The sequence below is a fragment of the Diabrotica undecimpunctata genome, chromosome 1, assembly GCF_040954645.1.
Source record: "Diabrotica undecimpunctata isolate CICGRU chromosome 1, icDiaUnde3, whole genome shotgun sequence".
Lineage (NCBI taxonomy): Eukaryota > Metazoa > Arthropoda > Insecta > Coleoptera > Chrysomelidae > Diabrotica > Diabrotica undecimpunctata.
In genome coordinates, this window is record NC_092803.1 from 61,194,047 (window position 1) to 61,220,023 (window position 25,977).

At 33.6% G+C, this 25,977-nt stretch overlaps 1 protein-coding gene across 2 annotated transcripts in view; it reads left to right on the top strand.

Annotated features, from left to right (window-relative positions):
* Positions 1-25,977, top strand: part of LOC140450047 (condensin complex subunit 3-like) — an 80,254-nt gene that overhangs the window by 5,622 nt on the left and 48,655 nt on the right. Inside the window, exons 1-5 of one of the 2 annotated variants that reach the window (XM_072543483.1) lie at positions 565-679; positions 1,320-1,535; positions 6,780-6,917; positions 11,374-11,499; positions 18,754-18,891. In XM_072543483.1, the coding sequence (XP_072399584.1) occupies positions 632-679; positions 1,320-1,535; positions 6,780-6,917; positions 11,374-11,499; positions 18,754-18,891 (666 nt within the window). In that variant the 5' untranslated portion in view covers positions 565-631. Of the gene's footprint in view, positions 1-564; positions 680-1,319; positions 1,536-6,779; positions 6,918-11,373; positions 11,500-18,753; positions 18,892-25,977 lie in introns of those variants that run through there. The other variant, XM_072543474.1, reaches the window with a different exon arrangement.

Sequence of the window (25,977 nt, forward strand, 5' to 3'; positions counted from 1 at the left end):
TTGAATTGTCTACTTCTACGCCAAATGTTAAAAATTGTTTAAAATTAACGCTATATATATTTCCCGTACAGTCAAGCTTGCGTTACTTACATTTTAGCGGTATCTCTCTTTTATAACGCTCGCAATTAATCCTATTGAAATTTACGTTTTTTTTTATTAGGATGTACATAACATGTTTTTATAAAATAATCGTTCATTTCAATTTTTGTCTGTATAATAACTTTTTATTTTATTTTTCTGGTACGTCACTGGTTTACTGCGAACATGGCAGTATCAATAGGTTTCTTCGAACAAGCGGCCAAACCGTCCGAAACTATGAACGAATAGTCGACCAGCGCGAGTAGGGAGGATAGCACTAATGACAGTATTCTTGTTCTCTCACTGATCAACTGTTTGCCACGAATTCTGACTAGTTTGACTGTTTGTAGGAATGATTATAATATTTCATGAGTTCACATGGTATTCACGTGATAACTCCGTCTGTTGGGTAGACGGAGTATAGGAAAAATATTTTTTACATCAAATGAAATTAATCTAGAGTTGTTACGTAATTGAAAATGTTGAATTTTATTAACTAGTTAAAATTTAGTGGGTTCTAAAATAATCTCTAAGAGTTTTTTTGAAAGTTTATATGACAGAGCTGTATGAAAAGAAACTACAGGTCTTATTGGGTGATCAGGTCCGTGTAGTTACATAAAAGTATAATTTAGGAGGTTGTGGGTTCATAATTATCTAAATTTAAATGAGCAGGGTGATTTAGGCAAGGCTTACACACCACATAGTCTTTATTTTTAAGGAAACACCCTGTATATTTTTAAAAGCTCCTTAACAACTTGAACCATGCTGATAAGTACTGAATCGGAATCCATCATCAGTTTTTCTCTATCTATTACAGTTTTTCAATCTAAGACTGAACAGAGAGACGGACGGACGGGCATACAGATAAATTTTTATATTATTATTTCGATCCAAAAAAGTCTATACTTCCATTTTCTAAGGATAAATGTAATAATTAATTGGATTATTTTAATATAAATAAGCTTTATTATATAAATATAGATATAGGTATAGATAAACTTTTAAATATAATATTGAATTATGTTTTTTTAATATAATACAATTAAACTTTTAACTGAAATTAATTTGTTAAAATTATATGCACCACGTGTGGTTTAAATACATGTGTTTGTGTGTGGTTAGGATATTAACAATGAAACCTGTGATTTCATTCGCCTAATCATAAGGCAACATTTTTATTACTTTACTGACTTCCAATCCGCTAATGTTATTTTATTAACAAATAAATTCCTTTTTTGTAGGCCAAGGAGGAAGAATTTTGGAGGCATTTGCGAGACATACTTAGCTTTATTCTTGTTAATGAAAATAATGCTCTTAGTGAAAAAATACTAAAATTCTTTGGAATTTTTTGTGCGTTACTGAAGACGAATCCAGTACAAGAAAGTGAAAATTCAGATGAAAGTATTGAATATTCTGAACATCCACTATTGATGAACATTTTATTATTTGCTTTAAACGTAAGTTTTTAGGTAAATATAAACTATATTTTAAAGTAAGTTTGCCTCGTGACTATTTTAATTTTACACCGATTTTAATTTTTAGTGATGAAATTGTAAATAGATGTGGTACCGATTGATGCTAGTCGCATATTAGACGTGCCTCCCTGTGTCTGATCGGTGGCGTAGCCGCCACCTATTCACCAACAGGAAACAAACTTAACAGGCGGGGAGAGATTTTGTGGAGAAACCTGTTGAGTTTGTTTGTTTGTTTCCTTTGCTGCGTCTGTTGTTCTCTGACAAATTACAACCTGTCTGTTAGCTTTAATGACTGCTGGCATCATAGACATGCCTTAAATTTGAAATTTTTAACAGTGTGCACATAATGCCAACAAAGTACCTAAATATTAATTGTTTATCTATTAATTTTTAACAAGTTTACTACTTAAAATTTGTGTGTTTTAACTACATTGGTTTTCAATTTAATATTTTAAATTGTGTTTTAAATGATCAAATAACTGCCAGGCGGCTTTTTTCACGCTTCGTTGTAACATTTAAGGCTATATTTTATTAGGCTGTTATACCTACATGGATTTAGTAAGTTACTGTAATCTTTCAAATACGATTACGAGCTCCTTCCCATATCAGTTGGCCCAACGTTAGTTCGATAAGAAAATTAAATTTTAGAGAACAAAAATAAAAGGGCAGCGTAAATTTTAGAAGTTTTAATGCATCGAACAACATTTTTGAATTTCCTAATTATAGAAACCACTGAGTTATATCCCCTTTATTTTTAATGACACCCACAATTTTTCAAGGCATAGTTTTACCAAGTTCTGACAAAATTATAATGTAAATGAATCCCATATTTCTTGCAATTTTTCCTTCAATTTGTTGACGGACCTGACAGGATGTTTTCTAAAAGCTTTTTTCATTTCGCGTCACAAAGTCTCTATCAGGGACAAGTCGGAACTGTTAGAAGCCCATTCCAGAAGTGATATGTCATGGTCTTCAATCCATTTTAAACTCTTTTTTGAGGTATGACAACCTGCGCCGTCCTGTTGGAAGACAAAATCTTCGGCTGATGTTAAACAGTGTTCCATAATCGACAAAAGAGCTTCTTCTAAAATATTCAATAATTTGTCCGTATTTACAATCCCATCGATAAAATGTAATTTTCCCACACCTGTAGACGACATGCTGCCCCAGATCATGACAGATGTAGGAAATTTGACTTTTCTCATCAGACAGTCGCGATAGAAAGCTTCATTTTTCCTGCGAATGACGCGACTCCTACTGTCTCCAACACACACTTCAAATCTGGACTCATCACTCCATTGTATTGAATCCCATTGCGACTGAGTCCAATCTTTTTGCTCTTTTGACCATCTTAGTCTATTTTTCTTTTGTTGTAATGTTAAAAGTGGCTTTTCCTTAGCCTAAAATAAAATGAAATTTATTAAAAACAATTCGTACTAATTTTTTCAACTATAAAACTTACTTTGTAAGTACCAAATCCTAATTTATGGGCCTCTCGGTGACATGTTGATCTAGAAACATGTCTTCCAATAACGTCACTCCATAAAATGCTTAACTTTATATAATTTTCTCGTCGATTTTTCACTATAATACGTATTAATGCCCTTCGATCTGCTTCGGTTATTTTACTTTGTCGTGCATTTCTAGGTTTTGTGACGACCGAACCTGTAATTTTGTATCTTCTGACTATATTTCTTACACTATAGCGTGACAATTGCAACATATTCGCGATTGCCGAATTTGATTTTCCAAAATTAAAAAATTTAATAATGATTGAACAAATTTTCTCATCGATAACTTTACCTCGACCCATTGTACAATCCACAAACGACAAAAAGCTTTACAATAATACAAAATACATTTGACATTAACTGACAATATTATTGTTTTGATGTCATTTTTCCATAGCTACCTCTGGATTTAACGTAATTCTGAAAAAATCAACGTATGTTAACATAAGTGAGTGCATAGCCAGGGTGTAGTGATTTTTTTTATTGTTAAAAATAAATAAAAAACCATAAAGGTCGATTTATACATATCCATGCCGTGTTTGTTCCATGTTATGACAGTGCCCGGTAAAAAAAAATAATGATGTACCCTTATGAATATATTTTTACATTGACGTTTTCCAAACGATATTTTTGTTTTCGGCACTGGCGATGCACGGAAATGACACGGACCGCACGGACTTGTATAAACATGATTTTATTACTTTGTGAATGCGAGTGCTGGTAAACAGATAAGCAGGAGATATTGTGTGGTTGGTATGTTACGTTTTTTTATATGTATTATTTATATATTTACATATTTTATTTCTTATTTCTAATTACATATGTTTATTAGTTGTAGTGTAACATTCCTTACTAAATTCAATTATCGCACTAGTATTATTATGGACGATGAAAAACTTATCGAATTGTCCGAAAATACCCGGTAAATTATGATACCTCAAATTCAAAATATCTAGATACTAAATAAAAATTGGAAATCTGTTAAAAAAACCAACTAGGGAGATTTTAGAAACAAGCACGCCAACTGAAGCAGAAAAACAACCGCGTCATATAAAAAAACGCCGTCAGGTCGAACCAAAAGGAAACTCTCTGAACAGGAATCAGCCTCAACTACTTTAATGAAGTATATAATCGCTAGAGAAAATAGTCACAAAACAGAAAATGTACATCAAATTGATGCCTGTTTTTTCTGAACTCGCTGCCACTGTCAAGTCATTTTCCCCATATTACCAACATTTGGCAAAAGGTAGGCTATTTCAAGTGGTGCAGGATTTGGAGGAGCAACAGCTACTTCGACCCATTATCCAAAATAATGTGTACCACGTACAACCTTTGTCATCTCTATCAATCACTAGAACTTCATTAGATAACACCCATATGTCATCTATGTTAACACCATCACCGGCTGGAACTTCTTCAGATTCTACCCATACGATTCATCAGTTGCAGATATTTCAAGACAATAACGGTAGTCCAAACGAATCAACATTTAACTCTAAAGCAAGCAATTATTTTCACAAATTTGAATGAAATTGTAATAAGTAATAATAATTAAGAATAAAATCATAATTTAAAAATGGGCTTTATTTCCGTACCTAGATACTTACCTTAAACAAACAGCCAAACGTTCTCCGGCCGAGATCGGTATTTTCCAAAATGTAAGTTGCTTCTCAAGACGATATTTAATTTTATCCAATAAAATAATAAAAGAGTACTGCGACATTCTAAAATATTCGTGAAATTTTGTTTTATTGTCCAATAATTTTCTATATATTTAGAATTCTCCTTAGGTTTTTTTTTCCACATCGGATGCACACTTCATCTTCTTTGTTCCACCTTTTCTGCTCTTGCTCTTTGTCAAATAACAATGCCTACATCTATCAAAGCCGCTATATTTTCAACTATATTTTACACAGCAATATTTAAATGTTTTTCTCTATTATTTACCCCGGTACACACCCTGCTACAACGCGGTTGTATATAAATATAACATTAAAAATACCCGGATTCGGCACTGACACGGAACGGACACTGCACGGATATATATATATATATATATATATATATATATATATATATATATATATATATATAACGACCTTAAGGGTAATGTTTTTAATAAATATTAATAAAAATGCCTTATTAATATGGGAACTTATAAAAAACATGCAGAGTATAATTTGTTTATGGTAATCGACTTAAACTGCAAATTCCATAGGTGGGCCAACTGATATGTGAAGGGGCTCGTACACTATGTGAATTTTTGATTTTATGACCAAGTCTTTGTAAAACTGGGTAGCTGTGTTTACCATCGATATTATATAACGACTACACATGTAAATCACTTAACATATATGAGTGGCCCACTTTTTGGCATTCTCTTTTAATTAAAAGAACTTTTCTCTTCTAAGAGAACCTTACACTTACGGATATGGACTGATGCTGTTTTGTAAATACAAATCGAAACGTTTCTGCTAATATATGGAGTAGTTAACATCTAGCTTGTTTCTTTTCTCCTCTTATCTGACTATATATATATATATATATATATATATATATATATATATATATATATATATATATATATATATATATATATATATATATGTATATATATATCACAAGAAAAAGATTAATGCGAGTTAATAGTAAAATAAAGGTAAAAGATATCGGCATAGCTCGCAACAAGGGAAAACATATATATATATATATATATATATATATATATATATATATATATATATATATATATATATATATATATAATAAAATATGTGTATAAGATGGCAGGCAACCGTATATACGTATTTCTGACTATTGGTCGTCTTCAGTATCTTGTAGTGATACTTTCCCTAAGTTAATATGCTCCTTTTGTAACTTGGCTGCACCGTACTGAAGACGACCAATAGTCAGAAATACGTATATACGGTTGACTTCCATCTTAAACACATAATATATTTTTGTCCTTGTTGCGAGCTATGCCGATATCTTTTACCTTTATTACATATATATATATATATATATATATATATATATATATATATATATATATATATATATATATAATGTATATCGTATATTTAGCTACATCGATGGGAGGCATTCTGAAATATGTATTTCTGACTATTTGGTGGTCATCTATATGGTGGATCCAAATTATAAAAGGAGCATGTCAACTTGGGGAAAGGATCACTACAGGAGCAATACGACCCATTCGTGGCAATAGGTTTGGTTGCACCGACCTGGTTTATTTAGGTGCGACGTGATCCGACCGGGATGAACAGCGTAATAGAAGGGGACAACGTTGTGTTACATAATTGCGGCTCTGGCGTAGAGTAATTCCAGAAGCCGAATTCCACCTTTATCGGTAATCTCCTGGAATTTCGTATTATCGCATGGATTTGGTCGCCTTCCCTCTGCTAGCTATTCTAGTTATTTGAAAATCGGTGGTTCTCATTATATAGTCGAAAGAGGCCTTTGAAGATTGGTATTTGCGAATTGTTTTGTAAGCGACATCAGTGTGAAATGTAGGCGATAATTATTAATGTAATTAGAATTTGTGTTAATTGTAATTAAGTGTGTTTTTGGAGTTAAATAAAATTAGTTAAACTACGTTTGCTTCACTTAATCTCTGAGAACCCACAGAAAAACGTAACAATATATATTGTTGTTGAGCTTTTAAAGTATTTTATAACTATTATATTATATATTTCAGGCTTCTAAAGTAAGTCAAGATATTATTAGAATTAGATCCTGTCAAATCATTAATATAATTTTGGATAACCTTGTGGGAGTGGACATTAGTATATCATTATGCGAACATTTAGAAGAATATTTATTACAGCGTTTGAGGGTAAGTGTAAAGTTCTTTATGGTATTAAAACTGTCCTAAGGCAAAAGGTGTTTGCATCTTGTTTAATTTGTACCGTCGTACGTTTAAATATTTCACTACTTTCTTCAGATCCAATGTATATTTCGCCAGTAAGTACCAAGCTGTTCTTTGTTCTTTCTTAGCTTTTTTAGAAGACACTACGTTTTGAATTGATTTTTATTATACTATTAGTATATAATACATTGTAGTGTTAATCCCTACAAATTCCTTCAATTTTTTTATTTGTCTTTTTAAGATTTTTAATCTTAAGATCTTATCCTTTGAGTGGATAAGCTTACCAGGTGAATAACAAGGTTTTCGTACTTTAAGATCGTGTACAGGGTGTCCCAAATTGGTATTTTTTACAAGGTATACAAAAAACTAGAGAAGATAGAAAAAAAGTAGTTAAGATGTCATGACTTCCTTTTTCGTTTACGTAACGATTACCTAATCAAATCATCAATCGCTCCCCAATTTAGCGAGATACAGGGCGATTATTGAAAAATGTCGAAAACGACAGGGTTAAATATCTTGTTTATTAATCCTTAACTGGAGGGACCCTATTTTAATACACACAGAGAGATATGCCGTCTGACAGACTGCAATGTAGGAGAGGGGATAAGAACTAAACTTACGAACTTTTTTAATATATTTAATAAAGTTCGTTCGCCTAACAGAAAAGTAGAATATAAACACTAGGAACGCGTGATCAATTCATTGACAATTTCTAGAGATGCTGAAGAGGCATCTACTTGTTACAAAATCACTTATACTGTAACTGATTATATACAAAAGCGTATCAAAAGTAATAAGTAGAAACTCACAAGTAACGACAATCTACACCTCTAAACAAAGACGCTTAATTTGGAGTTTTAACAGATATGGATTCAGTAATCCTTACGAATCACATTTATGTCTGTTGAATTTAATTATATAAATATAATTTTTATTTTTAATACCTATATGTATGTGTGTGTTGGTATATTTTAGTGTTGCTTTATAATTATAGTATTATTTAAATAAACTTAGAACTCTGAAATTTTTTAAGGTGTTTGCTGTGTTCTATCAACTTAAGTAAGTAAATTTAATATTATTTTGACTCTATTATAATAATTATTATTATTATGATGATAAAAGGATTGCAAGTGTGAGTCCATAATTGAACAGATTAAAAAGGTCAATACTCACAATCTAATATTTACTTTCAAAGTGTTACAGAAGCGATCGGTTTCGAGGCTTACAATATTTGCCTCATCCGCAGGCCCAGCAAAGAGGAGTCTCAAATCCTCTGAGTAGTTGATTCGGACGGTGACTTTTCTGAACAAAATCAAGTTTACACATTCTGTTTATAGACTTTAAGCAGGCATACGACTCAATCGATAGAGAAAAACTGTACGAAGCGACGGATCTGTTCAAAATACCTACCAAACTTAACAAAGTTAGTGGAAATGACCTTAAAAGAAATATTAAATAAAGTGATGCTGGAATGAAGGTTATCAGAGACTTTCACGGTAAGGAAGGGATTAAGACAAGGAAATCCACTGTCCACAACTTTATTTAATCTTTTCCTAGAAGCTATCCTACGACAAAGTGGTGTAGAGACAGATGGTATGATATACTACAAGAGACACAAGTTATCGATTTTGCAGACGATATTGAATTAATTACGAAATCAAAATCAAAACTCATAAACATATTCAAAAAAATGGAAACAATATTGAAAAAGTTCGGACTATGTATAATACTTTGAGAGCAAAGAAAATAGTGCCCGAAGATAACCTAAGAATAAGTAGCGGAAGTAGAGAATATTGTTTTGAAAAAATGGATCAATTCGAATACCTTGGAGTGACGATTACAAATAGAGCCGAAGAAGGTACTGAAATAGAAAAAATGATCACTAAAGGAAGTAAAGTTATAGGAGCACTAAACAGAATGATCAAATCTAAATCAATATCCAGGAATACGAATTGTGCAACCTTCGGTTATTTCTACAACCACTACAGCTATTTCGGCAGAGTACCTTTCTCAAGTGATCTATTTTTGGTATGCGTTCAAACTTTACAGTCTTTGATAAAGATATTCCCGAGATGTTACTGCTTAGCTTGTAAGCTGAAACTGACGCCGCGTTGTACTGCGGAGGCCATATTTATATTTTCTACTCGCCTTCCCTCCACTGGTTTCGGCGTGAGGGGGCGTGTCGTCGTTTGTAGTAGCTTTTCTTTCTTCGTGTTTTGCAGGAAGGGTTTTTGTGGATTTTAATATTGGTATCCATGTTTTGTTGATTTTTAGTCCTTCTATCCGATTAAAATTATTTGGGTGCTTATATATCTCCAACGCTTCCCGATACAACTGTGGGTAGCACTGTGATGTTTTATCCAGCATCTGCGTTTCTTCAAACAGTATCCGATGTTCTCCGCTTCTCAAAGCGTGTTCGGCAACGGCAGATTTTTCGATATGTTCTAAACGACAATGGCTTTTATGTTCGTTTATCCTTGTGTTTGTGTGTCTTTTCGTGGTTCCCACATATACTCATACTACATGGACTCACACAAGCAACACATTCACTATTGATTTATTTTTAATTGAAATGGCTGTTTGATTCTCTTTGTAACAGGACTTTGTAAAAGCAGACAAAGGTAACACTACTATTCATCATCATCCAGCCTTCTGCATCAATAGTTCTGTCTGTCTGCTTGTTGCAGCCAATTCCCAGCGATTAACTTGACGTCGGTGTCATCTGTCCATCGTGCAGGTAGTCTACCCCTGCTTCTTCTATCTTCTCTTGGTCTCCACACTGTAATTTTTTGGGTCCACCGCTCGTTATTCATTCTTTCTACATGGCCCGCCCAAATCCACTTCAGCCATGCTATACGCTCTATGACGTCTGTGACGCCTGTCACAGATGTCAGAGCGATATTTGTGAAGATTAGATAGATAGAGCTGTGAAATACGAAGAAGGACAGGCGTCAACACTAGGAAATAACCTACACTAGTAGGAATAAATCTACCCATACTATGACGACTCATCATCCCATCCTACACAACATAAATTGGCAGTCTACCATAGAATGTTACATAGATTAATGGAAATTCTCATGTCAAAAATACGCAATCCCTCAACTAATCATCCAGGGAAAGATTGAAGGCAAGAGAGGAGTAGGTCGCAAACAAATGTCATGGCTACGGAATATAAAGAACTGGACAGGCGTAAATAACACTGACGATCTTTTGCATGCCGCAAAAAACAGACGTCTGGCCTTAAAATAATTCGCCAACGCACTATAGGTGCACGGCACTATAAAAAGAAAACATCTGAAATTTTACATCTTCTTAAAATTTGCATAAACCAAGACTACTTTGAATTTTATAATTAAATATTTACAAATAACAGTGCAGGATTTATAATGGGTAATCCTCTAAGCCCATTGCTATCAGATATTTTTATGGATCATCTAGAAACAAAGATTTCAAACAGCTTTCATATTGGTGTAGTTAAGTAAACGATGTACTGGTATGTTTTACAGGAACTAACAGGCAACTTGACTAATCCTGATCGTATATTAATTCACTCCCATAGTCATATTGAATTTCACAATGGCAATAGGACAGAATCAATCCATCAATTTTCTAAATTTAAAAATTATCAGGCTTAAAAACAAACATTAGTTCTCCGTATTTCATAAACCTACCCATACTGACACGACTGTACACAATTCATCATCCCATCCTACACAACTTAAATTGGCAGCCTATCATAGCATGTTACATAGATTAATAGAAATTCCCATGTCAAAAAACAACTTCGAGACATAATTGAATGTCATTAAGCAAATAGCAGTAAACAATGGGTACAACGAATAAAAAATAAATAAAATGGTTAATTAAAAACTACATAAGAAACCCTGAATTTAGTATTTTGACCACCAGTCCCTATACAGTCAAGAGTAAGAGTAAGACCAACAAGAGCCAAAAGAAAAAACATGTACGAACATCATCTTCTAGACCATAATCTTTCTTTTAATGACGAATTTCAAATTCTTCACATTCAAAATAAGGGCCTAAAGCTCTATATCTATTAGAATCTATGGAAATTAACAAATTAAAAAATACCGACATAATTCTGAATGACCAACGCACACCAAAAATAGATCACTTGAGAAAGACACGTTGTCCGAAACTGCTATAGTGATAATAATTTAAAATGAATTTTGAGGAATTGTTGAAAACAAAAGTTTTCGTTGTTTTATTGTTAGATAAAATGAGTTTCCATCAAGTCGCCGCTTTTTATCTTGTTTTCAGATTTTCTTTGTTAAGATTCATAATTATTCATAAGTTAAAAAAAAAGAGAAAACGTGATTGTCGCAAAGTAATATTCATTTTTTTTAAATAATTTTATCGTTTTAACATTTATTTTTTCATATGGTCACATCTATTTTAGGATCCCAAAAACGTCGTAAGACAACAGGCCATCATAGCTTTGTATCGACTACAAGAACCTGCTAATCCCGAAGATGAAATCTTGCCTGAGCTCATACGTTTAATGAATTCAGATACTTTTCCAAAGGTAAAAAGCAATTAAAATAATTATCGTTTATTCTGTTGCCATATAGTATATTTTAAAGTTCTTGATATGTACTGGTAGCACTACACAAACTATTTTCAAATTTTAATCATCTAATATCATTCGTTTAGTTAAAACAAAAAGGTCGAAAATTTTTTCGCAGATATCTGAAGCTTTTAAGACATATGTGGGGGTTACTAGATGACGAATAGATGAAAAAGGATTCGTATTTTTACCTTGTGTTTTTTTAATCATTAATTTATGGCCACAATTTGATTTTTTGTCTATAAGTTTTTTCCCTTATATTTTACATAAACAATATTTATATCATTTTTTTATATTAAGAATATCTTTATTTTCCCGTTTTTTTAATTAAAATTGATAAGTAATTTACGGAGATATTTGCAAAAAAGCAGTTTTTTTGCACGAATTTATAAATTTTATTATTTTTTTTTATTAACAAAATAAAATGTTATTAATACATTTGAACATCGAGGAATTACCGTCTTTTAAATTTGTACGAAATTTCCCCCCGATCGGTCAAATAGTTTAAAAGTTATTTTATTTATTTATTCTATTCATGTCTATTCCTATTAATGTCTAGTAATTAATGGGAATAAGTGAAATGAGGTGGCCAAATAGTGGTGCTTGTATTGTTGGCAACCATATAGTATACCACTCGGGAAATGATGACGGTCAACATATGTATGGGGTTGGAGTAATCGTATCTCCTCAATTACGTCAATATGTTACAAATGCTACCTGTTTCTGAAAGATTAATAATAATCTAACGGAATAGTACGACACATAAGGCAGGGAAAACGAAAGGAAATAAACGCAGTAAGAGATACTTCAAACCAAATACAAATAAGCCCAGAACAAATAGCTAGGGTATGAAAAGAATATTATGAGAAAAAATTTGATACCGAAGTGATAAAGGAAGACAATATAATCAATGAAGGCGAAGAAAACACAGAGCCAGAGCAAATAAGTAGAGAGGAAGTAATAGAAGGATTATCAAATATAAAAATAGGCAAGGCAGGTGGAGATGATGAAATTGAACCGGAAATGGTAAAATACATGGGAGAAGAAGGAATAAACTGGCTATGGAAAATATATAAAGAGGCGTGGGAAAAACAAACAATCCCTAAAGACTGGCAGAACAATATCATCGTGCCAATATACAAAAAAGGAGAACATGTAAACTGCGACAACTATAGGGCAATATGCCTGTTATCGGTGTGCTTTAAAATATATACGAAAATAATAGAGAAGAGACTAAGACAAGAAGTAGAAATGGTATTGGGAGACGAACAAATGGCATTTAGACCGGGAAGACAGACAAATGACAACATATATATCATTAGAAACCTAATAGAAAGAAGCATAGATACGGGGAAAAAACTAGTATTAGCATTCATAGACCTAAGAGCAGCATTTGACACGATAGAAAGACATATTATAGGGAAATGCTTGAGGAAAATTAACGTACCTAATACATTGATAAAAATTATAGAAAGTACTTACAAAGAGGTAAAAGGAAGGGTACAAATAACAGGGGAAAGATCGGAAGCATTTAATTGGAAGAGAGGTATTAAACAAGGAGATAGTCTCAGCCCTTTGCTATTCATAATAGTAATGAACGAATTGATAAGAAACACTAGAGTCAGAACTAATCAACTACAGACAATAATAGGTTACCGCAGATTACAACCGGTAACAATAGAATCCTTAATGTATGCAGACGACATAGTACTAATAGCAGATTCCGAGAATAAAATGCAGAAACTAATGGATATATGGGTAGAACAAATAGAAGAACTTAAAATGGAGATAAACGAGGAAAAAAGTAAGATAATGATAATCAGCGGCAAAGGAGATAAGGAAGATAATCAAATAAAGATAAAATGTAAAAACTCAGAATTGGAAATAGTAACAACTTACGAATACCTGGGAAGTATAATAACTAATGATGGAAAAATAGACTGGGAAATAACAAATAGAGCAAAGAAATCAAACAAGTTATATTATGCGTTAGCCCCAATAATGGGAAAAAGAGAACTTGCACGAGAAACAAGAATAAAAATATATAACACAATAGTGATACCGACTGTGCTCTATGCAAGTGAAAACTGGACAATTCTGGAAAAACATAAGAGCAGGATAAATGCAATGGAGATGAGACATCTAAGAAGGATAGTTGGAAAGACAAAATGGGATAGATTAAGCAACGAGACTATTAGGAGAATGGCAAACCAGGAACCGATAATGAACAAAATAGCAAAGAGACAAATGAACTGGTATGGGCATATGATGAGGATGCAATCCAATAGAATAACAAGAAAAATTTATGAAGCAAAAACATCGGAAAAAGAAAAAGAGGCAGACCAAGAAAAAAATGGATACAGTAAGTAGTAGAGGCGGGAAAACTTAAACAAAAATCACTCGAGGAACTGAAAATAATGGCAGGAAACAGAAAAGAATGGAAGAGGTGGGTAAATGGAAATTAAAATAGCTAGCCCAAATCCGACACCCTATTAGGGTAAAAGGAAGGGGAGAAAGAAAGAAAGAACGGAATAGTACTCCAGTCAAATTAAATGTTTTTCTAAGTGTATGCCCCAACCAGCGATAAACCAGAAGAAAAGGTAGAGAAATTCTATGAGTTGTTGATAAATTCACTTAAACAAATTTAAAAACAAAAAGATATAACTATTATTATTAGTGACTTGAATGCTAAAATTGGTAAAAGACAAAGCGGTGAATTAATTGGTGATTTTGGTCTAGGGGAGATAAATGAAAGGAGAGAAAGATTAAAACTATTTGTAGAAGAAGAAGAATTTGCAATACTAAATACGTTCTTTAAACTACCACCAAGACGTTTGTATACTTGGGTCTCTCCGCAAAATCAACCAGTAAACGTAATAAGGAATCAAATTGATTACATAATGGTGATATTCCGTAATGGATGCCTATCAGTTGAAAGTTACCCCGGTGCTGACGTATCGTCAAATCATATTCCTGCTATTGTTAAATTAAGGTTTAGATTTAAAAATGTTAGAAAAAAGAATAGTAACAAAAAAGGTGATATGAGAAGACTACAGGATAAGGAAACAAAAGAGCACGGATTCTTTCAGAAAAGCTAAGTAACATGGAGCAAACATATGATCCAGAAGAATCACTCCAGAATATATGTGAAGCCTTTCACAAGATCAGAGAAGAATATCTAATAGAAAATAAAGAGAAGAGGAAAAGTTGGATGAATATACTGCAACTCATGGAAGAAAGAAGAAAATCAAAGAATATCAAAAGATCCGTAAACTAATTTTTAGAAACCAAATTCAGATTTATGCTTTAATCTGTGCCTTCTAAGAATTGCAAGGAAAAGCAGACGTTGATAAAGATGTTATTAGAGAGACGGGGAATCTAAAATTGAATTCCACAACATATCTCCTCAACTAAAATACGTATATTATACGAAATACGTATAAGCGGATATACAGACGCACTATACGTGAAATCAAATCTTAACTGTCTTGTTCCTTTTATTCCGGTATACTCTTTATGAATACTAGAAACCAATTCGCTAAGAATTTTTGCTTAGTTGAGGAGATATGTTGTGGAATGCAATTTTAGATTCCCCATGTCTAATTCTTAGAAAGCACAGATTAAAGCATAAATCTGAATTTGGTTTCGAGAAATTAGTTTACGGATTTATTATCAGATGTCACTATTTGCGTCCATACGAAGCCCCAAGATTTTGGGGTTGCTTTCCAAGACAGGGAAGATTTATTTTCACGTTTAGAGCGTCTGTGAATAACCGTCTATGATGATCCATATTAAGGTGAAATACGTATAAGCGGATATACAGACCCACTATACGTGAAATCAAATCTTAACTGTCTTTTTTCTTTTTTTTTCCTTTCAATATCAAAAGAATGTACAAAAATATTCAGAGACAAATAAGAACCGAAATACGAAAGGCCAAAGAAAATTGGTTAAAAACACAGTGTGAAGAGATTTAGTTGTTGGAGCAAAAACACGATACATTTAATATGCAAAAAAAGCTAAAACAAGCAGCTGGTCTTCAAAAATCCAACACAGCTAGCAAACTGTAAGATCAACAGGGGAACATCATCACAGATAAAAATCAAGAAATATGCATATGGACCAAATACATACAAAAACTCTTTGATGATAATAAGTCCAAACAACCTCCGTCCTACATATGTAGTGACCACTTACCAATCACATCAGATGAAGTGGAAACATCAGTATCACAACTAAAAGAATGGCAGAGCTCCTGGATCTGACAATGCATATGCTGAACTCATAAAGCTATTTAATACCGACGGTACTCAACGACTAACAAAAATACTCAATGACATATATTTAAACGGAGTAATACCAATATCATGGCTGAAGTCAACGTTTATTGCTCTACGAAAAAAAAAAAACAAAATCCATATCCTGCAATGGTTTCCGGACCATCAGCTTAATAAAGTTATTTCTAAAAATCATACATCAAAGGATATATTGACTATGCGAAGAAAAAATCAGCCATACACAGTTTGGTTTTCGGAACGCAGTGGGTACGAGAGAGGCTCTCTTTAGCATACAAGTGCTATTTCAACAATTTAGAGATGTGAATTGCGATATTTATGCATGATTCATTGTTTACCATAAAGCGATCTATACAGTAAAACAAGACAAGCTGATGGAGATATTGGAATAAACACCTGTGATCTACGAACTATTAGCAATCTTTACTGGAATCAAACATCGTCTATCCGTGCAGAGGCAGGAGAATTCGATGATATCAAAATCAAACGTGAGGTCCGACAGGGATGTATACTATCACCCTTGCTGTTCAACAGATACTCTGAGGAAATCTTTCAAGAAGTAGTAGAGGATGTTGAAGCCGGAATTCAAATTAACGGAGAATGTATCAATAACATCAAATTCGTAGATGACACGGTGGTATTCGTTGACAGTTATGAAACCCTTCAGGAGTTAATGAATAAAATTACAGAAGTAAGTCAGAGATATGGATTTTCACAGAACATTAAGGAAAAAAAGTATGATGATCTCTAAGAAGGAACAGTAAATTGAAAGAATCAGTCTGAATGGTCAACCAATAGAAAGAGTAAAAACATACACCTATTTTGGTACGAACGTTAATGAAAATTGGGACCATTCCCTAGAAATAAAATGTAGTATAGAGAAAGCAAGATCTGCATTTCAAAAAATGGCTAAGCTATTCAAATGCCATGATTTATCAGTACCCATAAAAATCAGCTTTCTACGACGTTATATCTTTAATATACGGAGTTGAGTCGTGGACTCTCACAGACGCTACCTGCAAGAAAATTGAGGCTTTCGAAATGTGGCTTTATCGTCGAATCCTGAAGATATCCTATACCGACCACGTTACTAACCAGGACGTTCTATTAAGAATGCAAAAAGGAAACGAGTTGTTAACCACAATAAAAACAGCCAAAATCGAATACCTCGGTTACATCATGAGAAACAGCGAAAGATATAGGTTGCTGCAATTAATTCTACAAGGAAAAGTAGAAGGAAAACGAGAATCAGGAAGGCGAAGGATTTCCTGCTTGAAAAATCTATGTGCGTGGTTCAACATGACAACGACAAATCTTTTCAGGGCAGCAGTTTGCAAAATACAGATTGCCATGATGGTCGCTAATATCCGAAATGGATAGACACTACAAGAAGAAGAAGAAGATGTCTAGTAGATCTTTGGGTCTCTTCTTCGAAAGGTTCCTGTATAAAAGCCTTGCAATGTTTAAGACCCATTTATTCGTACCAGTGGTTATGTTTCATCCGTTCCACCAAGTCTGATATTATTCTTTTGGCTGTGCTTGCTATTCCAACGACAGGCTCTGAGCCTGTTAATGTTTCTTTTGTTCCTCTCTTGACAAGTAGGTCTGCTTTTTCGTTACCTTCAAAACCAATACATCCAGGCACCCAGAGTGAACTTACTTTGTTACTTTTTTCGATTCGAATCAGATTCTGAAGACAGTTCCAAACTAACTTGTGATTCAATTATAGTGCCTTTAATGCCGCCTGGTAAGGTTCCTTGTGAAACTGACTACTACTGGTTTGCTAAGTTGCCAGAGAGTTTTCCCCCTGAAAGCACCACCTAGGAAGGATATTTACTGTTCGTTGCAGTGTGTTGGATAGAACATTTCCGTCTTTTCCTCTTGCCATAATTATTAGATCTTCCGCTTAGACCTGTATTTCTACCCCCTGTGCGTCAAGGAACCAGATCAGGCCATCCACCAGGAGGAGAGAAAATACTCCCCCTGTGTACCCGCCGGGATTTGTCGGTTGGTAAGATTTTGTATTTAGTATCGTTGATTTCACAATCTGTATAGATGCAAATTCTCTTCTTTGCGATTAAAGGTGACGGATGTTTTGAATTTCGATAGCCTTTAGGAACATATGTAGATAATAGTGTGATATTTACAAAGCACCTATATATGCTTAGAGTGCCAAGATGTACTTGAAGTCAAGTTTTCCTGATTATTTTTGTAACATTCTTAATGTACAGTAAGAAAGCTTTATCTTTTTGTTCTCGTTGTTGGTCTATGTTGCGGTTGACTCTTTTTGGAAGTATATATCGTTTAATGTCGCTTAGAGAATAACCTTTTTATCTCGTCTCTTTTTTTTTAAGATGTTTTTATATTTCTCCCAATCACTTAGCTTCTCATATTTGGATAAAACGATCCGTTAAGGTTTTTATGACTCCTCTCTTTTTTGTTTGGGATTTTGATTCGAGTTGTTCAAATTACGTTCCATATGTAATCGTTTTCTGTATACTATGTGATAAAGTTTTCCGTTGCATTTTCGGTATCCTAAAATCTACAAGTGTAATATGTTTGTTTTTCTCTATTTCTATGGTGAACTGCTTCTTAGAGTTTAAGGAATTTAACAAATTAAAGAAATTTGTTCTTTCCTCGTGGCTTCAGATCACAGAAGTGTTATCTACATAGCGAAACCAACAACATAGTTTTTTATCTGCTTTGATCTTTAATGTGCTATCCTTTATCCTTTCGAGAAAGTTCCAAGGTATATGAACTTGAAAACAATCTTCTGCTACAGAATACCGGGTGCGCAAGCGTTCATTTCTTGTCAAGTTATGATAATAAACTATGTTGTCACAAAATGACTTCAATAAATTTATAATAAACTGTTTTGTGTTATTTAAAAAAATCATTACACTTTTATTTTTTACAGGTGAGGCAGTTGTGTGTTGAAAAAATAGCCGTTCGATCAGACGTTATCGGTTATATGCTCATAAGAATTCGAGATAATGATCCAAAAGTCCGTGTAGCTGCTTATAAGAGATTGTCAGGGTTTCCAAAGTTTTTAAAGGTAAATAAATAAACTGTTAAATATAAATATAATGATAATACTGCTGTGATATTACGTTAAGTATGTTATTTATAAATATAGTAGAACGTGGCCCGACTGTAACGCATCGGGATATTAAAAGGTATGATGTTCCACTAAAATGCTTTTGTTTTGTCACACCAAAAATATTCTATGCAAATTTATTTTGAAATTATAAATGAATTTAAAAAATGCAAAATAAAACGTTTTAAGGCGCACAAAACGGTACACTACAAATAAGCTATAGTATCGTGTTCGCGACTTAGTAACAAACAAACTAATAGTCGTTATCGTTTCTCCACGGGTAGTACCAAATAAAAACTGATTGATTTTTTATCTTAATATATTCGTTATTTCCTTTCCTTTCATTTGCTATGTCGCATGTTAGGATTGAATCAGTTGTTTATTTTGTACTCAGCCAGAGATCTTCTTTAAGTCAATAATTAAAAATTTGTCTTAAAGTAAATCTATTTTTATCCATAGCTTCCTTTGATATCTCGTATGTCGCTATAGGTTCATTAATACCGAAGATGCTGTGTAGTGCCCTTTTGGTAGTCGCCTTCTTTGATTTTATCGTAATATAATCCTTATTCTCTCCCCTTTCATTTAATCTATCACACTCTCCAATCCGATGAACAACAACGGATCTATAATGTAATGTCGGCGCTGGGGCTTATATATATTTTTCTTCTTTAGGTGTCGTCTTCTTAGCGAAGGTTGGCGATGACCTCTGCAAAGTCTTCCCTATTTTGGGCTTTCCTTATTAAACTTTGAAAGGGCTACCCGGGCCGCGTCTGCGTTCTATTTTCCCTTCTATAATAAGCTGAAGGAAGTTATACCTGTCGTGTCTAAATATGTGTCCAAGATAAGACGTTTTACGCTTCTTGACAATTTCTGTGAGTTCACGTTCTCTATTCATGCGCCTTAAAACTTCTTCATTTCTAACGCGGTCGATCCATGGAATTTTCAGCATACGACGAAATACCCACATCTCAAAGCTCTCTAAACGTCGTAACGAGCTGACTGTTAACGTCCAAGCTTCCACGCCGTGTAATAGTACACTATATACATAACACTTTATTATGCGGTATCGTAGGGACAAATCAAGATTACGGGTAGTGAGTAACTGTCGCATCTTTAAGAAGGTGTTTCTTGCCTGTTCTATTCTACATTTAACCTCTTGTTCTTGGTCTAAGGTTTCATGTATCCAACAGCCTAGATACTTAAACTTTTTCACTTGTTCAACTAGATTGTTGTTGACTAGTATGTTTATAACTGGTGTGTGTTTTTTTGAAATTACCATTGTTTTGGTTTTTTTTTACATTCACCTCAAGGCCGTATAGTTCTCCTTCTCGCACTACTTTGGTTAACAGAATTTGTAGTTCTTCTTCACTGCCAGCAATCAGTACTGTATCATCGGCATACCTGATATTGTTCACGATTTTTCCATTGACTTTTATTCCTTCTTGTGCTTCATCTAGAGCATGTGCAAAGATGTCCTCTGAGTACAAGTTGAATAATAATGGTGATAGTATACAACCTTGTCTAACTCCTCTTTGGATGTGTATGGCTTCAGTATCACCCATTTCAGTTCTGACAGAGGCGTTTTGGTTCCAGTATAGTTCACGTATTGTATTAATGTCGTTTGGATCCAGGTTCTTTTTTTGCAAGCATTCTATTAGCTGATCGTGTTTGACTTTGTCAAAAGCCTTTTCATAATCTATAAAGCACAAGTAGACATCTTTTTGTTGATCACGACACTTTTGCATGAGAACAATGAAACTGAACAAAGCTTCTCGAGTTCCCATACCGTTTCGAAAGCTAAATTGTTCCGGACCCATATCTTCTTCGCATTTTTTGTAAATTCTGTTATGGATAATATATATATATATATATATATATATATATATATATATATATATATATATATATATATATATATATGTATATATATATATATATATATATATATGTATATGTATATATATATATGTATATATATATATATATATATATATATATATATATATATATATATATATAGTATAGTTCTATTGAACTATATCCCTCTATAGCGAGGTTATAAATTTGGTAATAACGAAAGAAAATAAGATCGAAAAACGTTTTTTTACGTTTTTGGCCCGGCCATGGCTATAAATAAATACCCTTTTGAACTGCTGCTCGCAATGAACTTCTTCTGTTTAATCTACCGACCGATATTGTGTTGTCGGTGATTCACTAGTGTCAGTGTATAGGTTTGACCATTCGCACCTAATAAACTACGTAAAGAGGCTTAAAAACATGACAAATGAAACAAACTTCACCAGAATTTCATTTCACAGTTGTTTTTGTCGTAGATGTTTATCGTTTGTTTCCTGATTGTGCTTTCGCGTCTTGAAAGATTACATAGTCACATAGATTACACACTATGACTCCTAAAAGAAAAGCATTTACTTTAGAAGAAAAAATTAACATCCTTGAAGATGTTGAGAACGGTAAAAAGAAAGCAGAAGTTTGTCTGCAAAAGAGGAATTTCAAGATTCACTCTATCTACCATGCTCAAAAATAAACACAAGATTTTCGAAGCAGGTTCGTCTTTTTCCGGTAAATCGAAGAAACTACGTATATATATATTTAGGGATTCTACAGTATTCACTGCCTTCCCTCGCTCAACCGTTTCCATCTCTCTCTGTTGTTCCATTCTCCATCGTTCAGTCCTCTCTTACTCATGGCGTCGTCTACTTCGTTCCTCCAGGATTTTCGGGGTCGTCCTCTTTTCCTCCTTCCTATGGGGCTCCATTCGGTTATTTTCTTTATCCATCTGCTGTCGCTAGTTCTTCTTACATGTCCATACCACTTTAGTCTTTTTTGTTCTATATATGTTAGTATGTCTGTTTCTATTGATGTTCTTTGCTTTATTTCGTCATTACTTCTCCTATCCATTCTTGTTACTCTGCAGCATCTTCGCAGGCATTCCATCTCTGTTGCTACTATCTTACTGCTGGTTTTCTTGTTTATGATCCAATTTTCAGCCCCATATGTCATAATACTTCGCACTAATGTTTTATAAATCTGCGTTTTTGTCTTCATATTTAGGTGTCTATCCCACCATACTGAGTTAAGTTGTCGGATTGCTGTTCTTGTTTGTCCTAATCTTTGTGTAATTTCTTCCTCTGTTGTTGCCTTTTTCGTGATTATAAACCCCAGGTATTTGAATTTATCCTTTCCTTTGATTGTTACGTTGTCATCAATCTGTAGATCTTCTATGTCTTCTTCACTTGTAGAGAGGTACTCTGTTTTCGCGAGGTTAATATCTAGGCCAGCCTTGGTATATTCTTCTTGTAGTTTTTTCATCATGTAGCTGAGGTCGTCTTGGTCTTGTGCAATCACTACTTGATCGTCTGCAAAACTTAATGTATATAGGTATTCGTTCCGTACCGGTACTCCCATGCCTTCGCATTTTCTTTTCCATGTAGTCAAGGCTTTCTCTAAGTATATTTTGAATAGGGTTGGAGACGTGGAACAACCCTGCAGGAGCCCTTTTGTTGTGGTGAAGTCTCCTATGATTCTTGTTCCCATTTTAATGGACACTTTATTTTCTTTATACAGAGCTTTTGTAGCTTCTATGAGTTCCGTCTGTATTTCTAATTTGTACATTGCCTCCCATAGTTCTGACCTTGGTACAGAGTCATACGCCTTTCTCAGGTCCACAAATGCCAAGTGTATATCTCTATTTTTTGCTTTTTTCTTTTCCAACAGTTGTTCCAGTGTGTATATGTGGTCTATGCATGATCTTCCTGCCGTGAAGCCTGCCTGATCCTCTCCGATTTTGCCTTTTATCGCTTGCTCTATCTTTTCTCGTAGTATCTTCCCATATAATCTTCCTATTGATGATATTACGCTTATTCCTCTGTAGTTTTCGCATCGTTTTCTATCTCCTTTCTTAAATATAGATGTCATATATGCCGCCGTCCATTCCTTTGGGAGCTGTTCTCCATTTATGGCTTTCTGAAATATCCATTGTATCATCCGGTGTAATTTTTTTGATCCGTATTTTATAAGCTCAGGTGAGATGCCTCCAGGTCCCGGTGCTTTCTTATTTTTGATTGCTTTTATGGCCGTTCTCATTTCCCTATCTGTTATTTCTATTTCTTGTTGTGGGAATCTGCTTCGTCTTCGCCTGTTTTCTTTTCCAATGAATTGTGGTCTTTGTTCTGTTAATAGTTCCTTGTAGTAGTCCTTCCATTCTTTGTCCTGTATATTTCCCAATTTAATTTTTTCTTTTGAGTTTTGTTTCAATCCTCTCAGTACTTTCCATGACTCCGAAGTTCTTGTACCTCCTATATATGTTTCAATATTTAAGCAGATTCTTTCCCATTCTTCATTCTTTTGCTGTGTTATTTGTTTTTTCACTTCTCTATCTTTTTCTCTATATTCTTTATAAACTTCATCGTTGTTTGTAGTCAGCCATTTTCTGTATAGTTGCTTTTTTTCTTGAATTATTCTTTTTGTTGGTTCATTTATTTCATAATAGTGCTGTTTATTTGTTATATGTTCTTTTTCCCCAAGGGCTTCGAATGCTGCTTGCTTTATACTCGCCTTTATATGCTCGTATATTTCTTCGATGTTGCCGTATCTGAATTCTATTAATTTTTGGTCTAGACGTTGTTGGTATAGAGAAACTACGTGCCGCAACTAATAAAGAATTCGATACTGCAATGGTCAAATGGTTTACCGTAAACAGGGCTGCGAATGTTCCAGTAAGTGGACCACTGCTTCAAAAAGCAACAGTTTTCGCAGGCGCTAGGTGGTGGTCCTAATAGACAAGATGCGGAAAGTGCTTTAAACGTTGTAAGAAATTTTATCCAAAGATTGAAGAAAAAGCATACAACTGTTTCACATATTTAGAAAATATGATAGATAGAATGATACTGGACAAGTTAAAGCAGTCAAAAATGACAGACTTTTTCCAATTGCAAAAGCAATAGTTTATGTTATCCTTGAAAATACGCTTTATACATTATGTAGTTGGAAAAAAATGTAAGTACAGATTTTTTGTTTTAACGTATATCATTGACAATAAAAGTAAACAACTTTTTTTCAACAACACCATTCAAACAATACTTAGCATCTTATAATAGCATCTACTGTTTTCTTATTAGATCCCTAAGAGTGCAAAAAAGTTTTATAGCTTTATAGATTTATAACTTTTAAATTGAGAATACCTGTAAATGAAATCGAATATAATGATTTACAATCTTTACTTAAATTGTCTATTCTTGAAGAAATGTGATAAAAGGTTTACTTCCGTACTCCCTGTAGAGACACTAGATCTCAAGACATTTTATTTAAAATTCCCTTATAGAACTTATATTTTAAATAAATCCATACAGAGAATTTGTAGAAATTCAAACTAATTTAATAGCACAACTATTATTTGGATTTATCTCAGATTTATGTCATTCGATTAAATCAAAACATGATTCAGTCCATATTAGTGAAAGGGATGTGAACCAGGATAGTTCTCCATCCAACAAAAACGCAAAGTTTATAATGGGTCAACTAACGAATTTGAAGTATGAATTTTTGGATCATCCTTCCTCTTCGCCCGACTTTATCCACCATCAATTTAATCTACTTTAAAGAAATTTGTGGTAAGAAAACACTCAATTTGGTCCATTACAACTTTAATCTATCCTGAAATACTCCAGTCGTCAGAGTCGAAAATGCCACTGAACCTCTAAAAATCATACGAACAAGCTGAATTTTGCCGAAAATTTCTTTTTGAGGACGCTAAAAAAGATACAAAAAAGTTTTCCTCTTTTACACCTGGGATTTCCCCAAAAACCCCCCACATAGAAGGGGGAAAAACGGAAAAAAAATCGATTTAACAAGAATCTATACGCCATAGAAAAAAATTTCTCAAATAAAAAATGTAGCTAAGATAATTTTGAACAATAACGTTTATTAGCATTTTTTGTGTAGAATTAACAGTTCTCTCAGAAAACATCGATTGAAGCGATCGGCGATTTTGAATGTCAGTTACGCGTACGAAATCAGTGCTTAATAAAATTTGTCTCAGCTCGACAGTAAAAATTCAATTACTTTTTATCCAAGTGTCCTAAAAATCAAGATGGGTTTTAAAGGTAAAGAGTGCAGCTTTCGTATGCAATTTTTGTATTTTGCCGCAAATGAACTGTTTTTATAAAGGTGTTTAAATAAATAAACGTGGCGCGACTTTTGCATATTTTATGATTCTCATGAAATCAATACAATGTATCCCTTTCATTGACCGGCCACTGTGGAGTTTCCATACCTAAAATATAATCTTCAAAACCTACAGCATGAACTTTTAGTTTTGAATTTTGGCAACAAATGTGAGGCATTTGAAATAAGCTTAAAAAACGCACATTACAAACAATCTAAAACGTTTAAGTTTACGTTCACACAGACTGTTATGGCGCGATCAGCGATGCGATGCTTTGCTATGCTATGCGTTACATAGCCAGCTATTATCTGTGGGTGGTTCAATACAATGATATGCTTGTGAGCTAGTCGCCACCGTGATCTTTGCTGTGTCGGATGTGACGATGGAAAGAAAACTGAAATATATCTTGGCAGAAAATTCATTGTTAAAGTACAATATTTTCAAAAAGTGTTTAAATAGAAAACGTAAATTGATTCATAAAATGAATAGAGAAATGGCGACATTTGGAGAGTTTCATCATTTACCTATTTGCTAAACTAATTATGCATCCTGATAAATTTCGAGAATATTTTCGGATGTCTTTAGAAACATGCGACTACATTCAGAGAGGTATAACTCCTTGCGTAGAGAAAATGCACACAAACTGGAAGAAACCAATAGGTGTTAAAGAACGGCTTACAATAACTTTAAGGTAAGTTTGAATATTAAAATAGTACATCGAATATTTTCATAAATTTGCCAAAAAAAATACAGAGAGTCCCGTTCGCGAACGATCACACTTCAGGGTTAGAAACTTACTTAGAACTACATAATTAGATTTCATTGGGATATATAAACAGTGGGGTGTCTATCGAATATAG